Source organism: Polistes canadensis, unplaced genomic scaffold (genome assembly GCF_001313835.1).
Source record: "Polistes canadensis isolate GaletaPanama2010 unplaced genomic scaffold, ASM131383v1 scaffold_102, whole genome shotgun sequence".
In the NCBI taxonomy this organism is placed as follows: domain Eukaryota; kingdom Metazoa; phylum Arthropoda; class Insecta; order Hymenoptera; family Vespidae; genus Polistes; species Polistes canadensis.
The window spans coordinates 222,192-234,013 of NW_014569649.1; the positions used below are offsets into that span (position 1 = coordinate 222,192).

At 30.8% G+C, this 11,822-nt stretch overlaps 1 protein-coding gene across 1 annotated transcript in view; it reads right to left on the reverse strand.

Moving 5' to 3' along the window:
• LOC106787489 (transmembrane and TPR repeat-containing protein 1-like) overlaps nt 1-11,822 on the reverse strand; it is a 152,205-nt gene that overhangs the window by 59,534 nt on the left and 80,849 nt on the right. Inside the window, exons 3-5 of the mRNA XM_014749870.1 lie at nt 9,363-9,436; nt 4,916-5,047; nt 3,995-4,067 (exon numbers count right to left, since the gene is read on the reverse strand). Coding sequence (XP_014605356.1) covers nt 3,995-4,067; nt 4,916-5,047; nt 9,363-9,436 — 279 coding nt within the window. The remainder of the gene's footprint in view (nt 1-3,994; nt 4,068-4,915; nt 5,048-9,362; nt 9,437-11,822) is intronic.

Below are 11,822 nucleotides of genomic sequence, written 5' to 3' on the forward strand. Positions count from 1 at the left end.
GATAAATTACTATATATATATATATATATTTAGGTATATATATAAGTGTAGATATAATAATTTACATATTACATCAAACCTATCATATGTGACAAAGTTAAATAATTATATAAGAAACAACGGTGATAAGATTCTTAAACGATTTACGACAAGTTTCATTAGAAATTTTGACGCTATTATCCATCGATTAAACTCACATTGTACTACAAAAGGTTAGATCGAAAGAGAAAATGTTGCATCGGACCAAACGTTCATATTGGCAAAGGTTCATTATTCCGTGCGCCATGACAGAGCCGTTTAAATTAATTCACAATGGGGCTACGATGAGGGTTTATGCCGCAAGTCCGCCCGTTTCTTAACTATGAACATCGAGTATACGTAAAGCACGAGGATTTAACAGCACCTCGTAAACTTCCCCGAGGGATTACGCCGCGGCGATGTAACGCGTGATTGGTCCTCGTGACCTCGGCACTTTCCAACCCTCCGAACTACACATTCAAAGTCACCTCTTTTACCTAACTACCACCACTAGTGGTAGTATTACGATTTTCCCTCATTTCTCCTCCTTCTCTCTGCTCTTCTCCTTCATTTTCTCTCTCCCTCTCTCTCTCTCTCTCTCTCTCAAAATTTCTCTCTCTTTTCCTTTCCCTTTCCTTTCCTTTCCTTTCGTCTCGCTTCATCAAACGGAATTTTCAACACCACTCAAGAGAGAACTCCTCGGAAAAACCGACGGAATTCGCTTCGCCGAATAGATCCAGTTACCGATAAAAGTTCAAATCTCGAAATGCGCTCGTTTAAAAATTCTTAAATATTCGCCGAACGTTCTCGACCGTCCATGGAAATCCGTAGATAGATCGAGTTCTGTTCAGCTGACGCATTTTCAGATATTTTTCGATTAAATTGAACGTATAAATAGATGCAGAACGCGTATTACGTACGCTTTTTATTGCTAATTTCTTTTCTTTTTCTTGTTTTTTTTTTTTTTTATTTATGCGTGCCAAGAGACTAACCTATTTTTATTTTGTCAATTGATATATCGAAAAATGTATAAGGTATACACGAGGTAAAAAAAAAGTCTTTTTAGTTTCTTCGTTAATTATACTCACAATCAGTGATCGTAATTTTTTCTAACTAACGATACATCTTACGTTGACCACTCTTAATTAGGTTTACTTGGTTCTTTGGTCACTTTGACCTATTATAATTTATCTTAGCTGCGTCGTAATTCGGGCCATGCCGTTTATTTTCCGTGATCGTAAAGGGAAATTCTCTGGACCAGTTGTATCTGTGTTAACGATCGTTAAACTTACTCGAGGCACGAGAGGCTGTAAACATCGGCGGTCGACTGGTGGGTTAAACGATAAAAACGAAAGATATCGGTCGTTAAGAATTAACGATGCGAACACTGAGATCGTCCGCTAATGCTTAGGATTAACTAAGAAAGATCTGCTGTTTTCTCGGAGAAAAAAAAAAAGAAAAATCACGTGTCTTTTATTCGTTCGTTTAATCGCCATGACAAAGTATTATTAGTGCCACAGTATTCGAAATTCACCATTTATTAGAGCGTGGACAAATCGTATTCCGATCTTTCTAACGAGTATGTTAGCTTTCTGTACCTATACTAACCTTTATGGAAATCATGGGGTCTATTGGGTCATTAAAATCAATGCTATGTGGGCCGAATTCTAAAAAAACCAAATGGAATTTCCTGTAAACGTTTTCTTACCCTGACAAAATATCTAATGTATCCCTAAAATTTCTCTATTCTTATATATCCTTAATTAGATCCTTTTTCCGGAGTTATAAAACATTGTAATTCTTTGATTTTATATTCCCATTATACACGAAGAAAATAGGCAACACAGAAAGATCAGAAAAAATAATAATTCTTTGTATATGTATATAGTTATTTTATATGATAGTGCAATTTTAATAAATTGCATCAACAACAAAAATGCATTAATTCTTGGCATATCAATCGTATATGACTGAACATATCCTATGATTTACCATTTTCAATTAACGTTTCATTATCCTTCTATAACCTCCAAACCGCCAAATTATTTCACGCAACAATACTTCTCTCGGAAATAAATCATAAAAAATGTAAAAGCTTCACATTGTAAAAGTTTTAAAGCGGCTGCAATGTTTTCGCCCGTGGTAAATTTTAATTTCAACTACCGGACGTACGCGTTAGGTAGAAAAGTAACAACATTACCGTATCGTTAAATGGATTAACACTCCACCAAAATATAATGCATTTTCCGGACATATCCGTGTCTTTCTTTTAAATGTACTTCCATGTATTTTTCTTTTGTTGTGTTTTGTTTTGTTTTGTTTTGTCTGAAATAAACTAAATAATTTGTCTTGATACTATAACGATTGTCAAGACAATAATTATCATATTATATATTTTGTGGATATCCATCTATTTTGATAGCATACGTTTCAAAACGAACTCGAATGAAAATTGAACATCGTTGGTTATCGTCAAAGTGGTCGTGCTTGATTAAAATTTCACGTCGGTTTTCCCTATGCAATATACTGCATTTTCAAAAGCAATCGTCATTAACAAGTTGCGCAAAGCCGAACATAATGGTATTTATTTATCAGCGATAAACGTGGTGCTTATCGGTGGAATTATATTTTTATCGCGGTCCAACCATCGTAATTTCAAGACCACCGAGACTGTCGATGACACGTATTTTTCACTAACTCGATAGGGTACTCGCAACTCATCGAATCGTTAATCGATTTTCACTCTCTTTCGTTTACTTCTCTCTCTCTCTCTCTCTCTCTTTTCCTCTCCCTATTTCATTTTTATATTTGATCACCGATATCTTCGTTTATCGCGACTTTTACCTACAATCGTAATTTGTATCACCAGGAAATGAACTACATTATTTATACTTTTTCTCGTTGAATATCGTCTACATGTATTTCATTGGACGGTTATATTATAAATGAAAATTAATCCGCAAGTCAAATATTTTTTACAACTCGTCTATCGTTATAATTGAAACTGTCAATCTGTTGTACTCGTGTTTTTCGTAATTGAATCATGAGAAAAAATGAAAAATCTAACAAATACAATCTCACATATGAACTAACAAAAGCACATAAAAGTAGCACAGAAACGATCTACGGTAGAACGTTAGTGGTCAACGGATCTGACAACTTTTTTTTTCCCATTACTGTATTCGTCATATCCATTATCGATGAATATATTGTCAATAATACAATAGCAACAATACTATTTATACATGCACAAATAAATATCTGGATGTCCCTTTAGAGAGTGTGAGTTGATTGCTGGACGTCTGAAAATCCTGTAGGGCTTCTATGAACGACTGATTCTGCGAGCTTGGTTAAGAGGATTTTTGACTCACCCCTATTCAACCACAATAGTCAAACCACCCTTATTCTCTTTTTCTTCTTTTATTCATTGCCATATATACATATATCACTTAGTTTCTTTCTCATTCCCTTTTTTTTCTGTGATTTCTCATCTGAACTTATACATACGCGCGCACACACACACAAACACACACTGTATCTCTTTTCCACGTCTATTTCTATGTCTCTACTCGCTCGGATACGCAACGATTCCTTTTCCGTTGTCCTTTGATAATGTGAACGGTTCAATGGGTTTGGGAAAACGATGTTCCATTTAATGAACGATTCCATTCTATCCTATAACACTAACGTTTATTGATAGTTAACAGACTAACGGCTTGGGTCGGGATACTAAAAGGACCAACATAAAATTGTATTTTATCTTATTACATTATTATCAATAATTTTTAAACGGGTTTTTCAGTACATTTGATAGTTTGATATTAAAGTAATTCGAAACGATTAAAGTATATGGATATGTAAATCCAATGGCCACGAAGTTTATTAAATTTGTGAATATCTAATTCATAGTAAATTATTGAAAGAAATATATTCTATGAATATGTGAGGAGAGAGAAAAAAAAAGATAATAACTTACGGAAACTAATAAGACAGCTGCTCGTCTAGAAAAATGTCGCGAGTCCTCGTTCCATCGGGCTTCAGAAATAGATCTGTAATATAAAAAAATTGTAAAGAAGATATTTCCAAGAAATAATCATTTAATATAAAATATGAAATTCTTTGAATTACATTTTATCATCGAACTTTAATATATTCTACTGTAGATACGTTAGTCTTTTTTTTAATTTAAAATACTTCATGCCAAATCTTGAAAATTGCTCTTTTATTTGTTCGCCTTTCATTTTTCATTTCAAAAATGAACATTTGTGTCCACCCTCCCCCTTTCTAATAATTTATTCAAAAGAATAGTTTTATTTTTGCATAAATTACGACAATACGTAGGAATAGAAACTTTTCAGATATTCATTATGTAAACCAGACTTTTAAGCTTTCTATGACAATTATGTAAAAATGCAAGCATTATTGTACGAAAGTTTCATAAAACTAAAAAGATGAGTACGTGTATTTAACTGGACTACAAATTAAGCGTTAATGAAAATTTGTCATCTGTACTTTTAGGCACAATTACTATCATTTGTATTCTTCTCTCTCACTCTCTCTCGACAATTGAAATGCATTTATAAAGCGTTTGATTAATATCCTTTCTTTCTTTTTATTACGATGATTCATTCAAAAAATTCTTACAAATAGTAGACGTTATATCGGTCAAATCTTCATTTTTATCTTTTTCGAAAAATGGATCATAAAAATTTCTACTTTTACAAACACTTCTCACACATTAATTTAAATAAATAATTATTTACACATATAACATAGTCTATGAGAGATTAAAACTAAATTAACAATGCATAAATGGTATTATTAAAAATGAATAAATCATATAGTGATTTTAATTCTCGTATAACAGACGCGAATATGGTTTCGTGCTTAAACTCACCTCCTGATTGAATGCCAGGAACGACAAAGGTCATAAAGAAGGTTTAGGAGTAGAACAGTAAAGCCAGTTTCCTTAGCCAACATTGACAGGGTACCGAGACACACACTGCTCCACACGTAAGCTGTTTGCTGACTGTAACAAAAGTAATTCCCTGAGGTTTAATTAAACAGGTTCATTTTACGAGCCGAATCATTGTAGAAAAATAAACAATTACAATTTTATCGTAAAATGTGAAACGCATTTCGCGTAGTTATTTTCTCGTATTTTTCTTTGAAATAATTGTATTCTCGATTCGGAACGCGATTAGATTTGTGTTTATATTTTCTTATTCTTTTTTCTAAATGTAGCGTAGAATCGTATTTTCTAAAAGGATAAAAAGGTATAGACACATGTACCTTATTCCATGCTAATAAATATTTCAACGAACAAAAGTATCTACGAGACTATTCAATAATCCATTTTCTTCCTTTTTCATTCTCTTATTTTCTATTTCAATACTTTGAATTCGTTTCGTTTCGGATGGTTACGAAAAGAGGGATAAAGAACAATCGTACATTTTCTAACACGAACTTATAATTAAATATTTCGAATTATCCAATTTAAATGCCAAGTTCTATAATTCCAGATTAGATGCTCGTTAATATCTTTTGTACGCTCCATCCCTGCAAAGTACAAGTTTCCACAATGAATGAATTATTATTAAAGAAGTTGGAAGAAACTTGACATTCCGTTAAAATAGTTTTAAACGATCTTTTTCTGTTCTGAAGGAAAAAAAAAAAAGATAAAGGAAAAGGGAGAATAAGAAAATGAGAGAATGAGAAAGAAAGTCAAAGAAAGAAACTAAAAAAGAAAAGTCAGTCAAGTAAAGTTGTCGAGGAGTGAGCAACCTACTACAAAACTTGAACACAAATTTATTTGAAGTCACGTTTCATTATTTTTATTGTATTATTAAGCAGTACATGTGTTTCCGTAGAAACTTTTTCTCGAAATAATATAACGAGCTATTTAACGATCATATTTATTTCTTCTTCTCTGATCTTTTTTTTTTCTCTTTGTATTTTCTTTAAGATGTGATCGTTTGAAAAAAAAAAAAAACTAAAAACGTCGATATCGATAAACAATCTTCACCGGTTTTTTCCTTTTCTAAAATGGAAATATGAGAAATGTATTCGTGTAGATGTTCGCGTCGAGCACTTTGCGTACATAAATTAATGCCAAGAGGCAGGATACGTTACAAGGTGTCATTCAGGATTTCGGTAGTGAGAAATATGAGATTTAGATGGTAGGGGGAAAAGGTTGAAGAGTGGAACGACGTGAAACAAGAGTACTTGACCGAATGGACAAAAATATATATATATATAGAGAGAGAGAGAGAGAGAAAGAAAGTTTAAAACTAAAAGAGCATATCGTACTCATTAAACAACACAAAAACGTACTTCGGTCAACATGAGCTAAAAAATTGACCCCTTCAAAGTTATAAGTGATTTTCAGGATTTTTTTTTTTATTTGCAAATAACTTACTAAGTTGAAGCAACGTTCGAACTACCTTTTTCTTCTTGTGATATAAATACAATAAAATTATTTACGAGAGTAGGTTAAAAAGTTTCGAGCATCGACAAAAATAAACTTGTACATTATTATATTTTTTTTTAACTAAAGTGAGTTTGATCGAATAAAAATTGTTTCTATGTTAGTCTCGAAACTTTTCAACTTACCCAAGTGTACATTCTATGTTATCAAAGAACTTTCGTGAAAATCCTAATCATTATAATATATTTTTCTATAAAAATATTTATTTAATCTTTACTGAAAAAAATGCTTACTCACTGTATAAAAAAAACCCTGTCATTTGTTTATTATAATTTCTCATAGAAATCCAGTAACTAATTATCAAACTGAGAATCTTTTAATGATCAAAATTTGATCGTAAATATAAATGTACGATATTTTTGCAATGAGCATTGCTACCTTCTAATAAACTTCGTTTAGTTGATAAATCTATGAAGCTACGAATTAATGATGCTCTTGCAATTTACTTAACAATATCCCCCTTGAAACGCGTTCGATGGAAATTCCTTTTTTTGTTTTGTGAGCTTGTAATGAGATCGAACTAACTTTTAATACAATTATTAAAAAGTAAGGACATCGAGAGCTTGCTTCAAAACGTTCATTCTCACGTTCGCCAGACCATCATTTGTAGTTCGATGAACTTTTTAATATTAATTAAACAAAGGTACAAATCTCTTCATAAGAAATGCAAAAGATATAATATAAATGTAGAATTTAACGAAGGAGACTTTCTTTTTTTTATGTACTATCGCTTATATCTATGTAAAAAAAAAACACAAAACAAATAATTATATTTCTTTTGCTAAATCTAAGATGTTTATCTACGTCTGGTAATTAATTCGTATAAAATTATAGCACTTGTGTAACACACTGTATGAAAGCAAAATAAATACAAAAAAGGGAAAAATGGGAAAAAAAGGTTTAAAAGAAACAATATCAAGGTTATTTGTTGCGGAGAATAAAAAAAAAAGAAAAGAACGAAATAATGTAGAAAAATAGGGGAAATAGAATGAGAATAAGATATATATATATATATATCATTATGAAAACATAGGTTTAATAATGTAGACAGATAGAAACTATACATGCATTCCATCGTTGAATGCAAAAATAAGCAGGAACAATGAAAAAAGTGGAACACAGCACGTAGCCGTGTTCCTCGTTTGCTCTTTCGTACATACGGTATGTCTGTGATTCATTACTTAAAATGATGACGGTTGACCTATTAACCTCCTTTTTCTTTTTTCTTTTTTCTTTTTTTTTTTCACTTTTGGTCGCACTCTTTGATTACATCTCCACTCTTTCTTTCATTCTCTCTGTTCGATCATATTTTATTTCATTTCCCTGTTGACATGTTAATTTCTAAGTTGAATATTTTTCTTCGTGTTAAATTATCAATAATAATTGAAAGCTTCATTACGATATTCGGTATCCTAACAAATAATTAAAAGAAAAATCAATGAATTCAATGAAACGGGTAGATTCATCAGACGAGATCATTAATAAATGTTATAATGATTGTCCTATATACCAGTTACATCATAATCATTTCTTTGTTTCGCATGTTTATTTACGAAAACGTTCAAAATATTATGTCTAATTGTAAATCCAATACTTGAAACTCATTTAAGAATTCATTGATTTTAGATTCAATGATGAACCAATTGAATTATTTTCCAAATTCGATTAGTTTTTCATTTTTTGTTGGAGAATTTTTAATAACCTATCGCAAGAATAGCCAAATATTGAAGGAGAACGATGAATATCAATCCAAATATGATGAGCTTTAAAATAGATTTATTTATTAGTTTCGATAATCTCACTAGGGAGAGTCCTCTTGAGATGATTCAATTGCTTTAATTTCTCATCTTCCGAATAGAATAAAGAAACAAATGGAAATATATTATATTGAATGATTATTTTTTGATTTAATATTTCATCGAACGTATTTCAATGTCACTTCGATTATTCGCGAAATTGACGGCGTGCGTGTTGCACGCAATGCTTTCTTTAAAGCATTTACCAACAAAAAAAACTGATACCATCGTTTTTCTCCATTTCCTTTTCTCTCTTCCCCTCCACCTCCCCCTAACCCCTCACTCTCTCACTCTCTCTTTCTTTCTTTATCTTTTTTTCTTTCTCTCTCTCTCTCTCTCTCTCTTTGGGAATATCGCAAACGGTTACAAGGAATTCATAGAATTTTTTAACGCAAAAGCTTAGGAAAAAAAGTGGGTCGTCTTGCATACAATATGAAGCAGACAGAATGTGAACAAAATTCCAAGAGACGTCTCGTTTTAGCTTCCTGTCATAATGATTTCTCAGACGGAAAACCTAGTTTCTCTTAACGTTCAGATACGATAGATTTACTGAGACGGATTTCAGGTCGCGTAATATTTAAAAAATATTTCAAATCTATCGAAAATTGATAAAGTATAGACGAAATCTTGACATTTACTAATCGAATTGTTTATCTCTTCTCCTTTTTACCAATTAAATCGAATAGAAGTAAATTATTAAAAAAACAACAAAATCACGTTCTCATTGGAAATGATGAAAATGTAAAGTTAATGATTTTTTAATGATAACTTATACTTAACTTTAATGATAACTTATACTTATTTACTTATTTATTATTTTACTATATTGTAATCCATGACAGGAATAAATTAATAATGCTCTTTTTATTTCTCTACGATTGATCTCGAATAAAATATATTTTATTTACGAACTTATATATATATATGAGATTTTAACTATGCAATTACATCGAAACACTTGTTTCATTGATATTTCTAAAAGTCCGTCGATATTACGTATTATCTGTAAAATGGAAGATCGATGACCCGAAGAAGTTGATGTCAAAATAAGTTAAACTCACCCATGATAAACCAGGAAGGAGAGTAGGAAAAAGATGCAGGCGAGAACATCCGCTCTACCGACGATGCCAGTCACCTAAAATAAAAAAGAAATAAAAAATCTTGAAACACAATATCGTAAATGGCAGGCGATGTATCGATTTTTTGTTACATCACTTTTCTCTTCCTACTTATAATATCTATAATATTTTATTCACATCTTTCCCCCAATAACCTACAAATAATTACAATTATTTTCATTAATATCACTGATATTTATAAAATAATATTACTTTATAATCGAGGAACTGTACCAATTTAAACAACAACGACGACAAAATTCATTGCACGTCAAAAATGAAATTATAGAAGGAAAGGGATTATAAACAACACTAACTAAATAACGTTCTAAAATATGATCTTCAATTAATTCAACACGGTGCTTACGTGACTTACATCCTGACGAGCACTACCTTTTTTCTATCTTTCAAGTACTCGTACCTTCCTTTTCTCTCATTTCTTCTTTCATTCTTTCTTCCAATTATCATTCTCTCTCACTCTCACGCATATTTTTTTATTAGGATTCGATCTCTATGCATTTTTGATTTGAAATTGTCTAACAAAAAGAAACAAACCGTATGGTTTGTTGACATCTTTCTGACTCTTTTATAATAATTTCACGTTTCTAATAAAATAAAGAAATGAAAGAGAGAAATGAAACGTTAAGAAAAGATATTAGGAAAAATCAAAAAAAGAAAGAAAATGAAAGGAGAGAATCCTTAACACGAAGCTTATCAACGAAAGCATAGTCAGTGAATAATCGTGATTTTCAAGGATTTCAGAGAACTACCACCGGAAGTTGTACTTCCTTCCATCTTTTCTTCCTTCCCCGTCTGTTTTTCCATTTCTTCTACTCCCATCCTTATTTAACTAAAATACGAAGTGCACTTTAAAAATTTACGAAGCTCGTCTATTACGATAAAGTATCCCTACTTGCCATCCCTAACGAATTAATTCCGCGGGGTGGTTACTGAATGTGTAAAAGGATAGAAAAAGAAAACAAGACAAAGAGACTAAGATAGAGAGGAACGAGTTAAAATAAAAAAAAAAGAGTTTAAGGAAAGGTGGAAAAAAAGGTGAGAAATCGAGGGATTTACCCGAATCTATCTCACCGCGATGCAAAATTATAGTCTCCCTTATTCCCTTTTCTAATCCGATAGATCGAATGAATTTTCAACACTTCTTTTCTCTCTTCTCGCAAGCTGAAAAATAGGACTTGGAGGAAAAGCACTTTAAATGTACGATACATTTGAGAACGTACGAGAACTTTTTACTCTTTTTTACGCGTTATATACGATATCTTTTTATTATTTATTATTTTATTAGACACCATTCTCTCATTTGAATTTTCATTCATATTTCAGTAAATATTTCAATGACATTTATAAACAGAATCCATTACGGATAGATATTAACATTATCGTTAAATTGGAAACTGTAATTACTGATACGAAAGACAGTGATGAATATTCACTTTAAATCCAGCAAGGGCCACGTCAAGAAGTAATTAATCACAGAGTTACAACGACGTGACGACAAAAGTGGGTCATGTATTTACGCACTCATATAAAAGACAAAGACATCAAATCATAACTCACGTTTCTATAATTTCAATGTTTGAATTTTAAATAACATACTTACATACAATCTACATATTATATACATTTATTTTTGTAAGTAGTTAAAAATATTAAGATACACGTAATAATCATTTATTGATATTGAATTTTTAATTTTTTTTAAAAAGATCATACTGATTAAAGTAAAAATGATTTATTGTTTATAATTTTGAATTGCAAAACATTTATTATATCACCATAAGAATTCATTGTAATATACAAAATGGACGATGATTTGAATGAAATTATCATTATTATTATTATTATTATTGGTTGATTTATCTAATCTTGAAAGTTGGAAAAAATTAGTATAAATCACGCACAAAAACTAATATTCCATCAATGTCAAGATAAATAAAAACAGATCACGAAGTGTTTTATCGAAGGTCCAAGAGCTCTATGATCGAGGGTTCTACTTAAGATAACAGAGATTATCCTTACTACCTCGTGATAAACTTCTTATATACCCTCGGATATATCGGAAAGGATAACTAACAATTTTCCAAAATATCAAGGATTATCCCGATCCAATGTAACCTAAGAAAAATTTATATCGGTTCTTGTTTATAGAATAAATGTATAAAATGATCTCAATGATCCAAAACTTTATTAACGCAACCTGTTTTAATCGCATAAATTGTTTATCTACAGCATTGATTGCACGCATATTCAGAGAGATAATGATAAAATAAACAATAAATATAGTCAAATAAAATAATATAATATTATACGAGATAATATTTCAAAATATCAAATATAATATTTATAAATAATTAAAAATACAATAACGTTTTTTTCTTATTT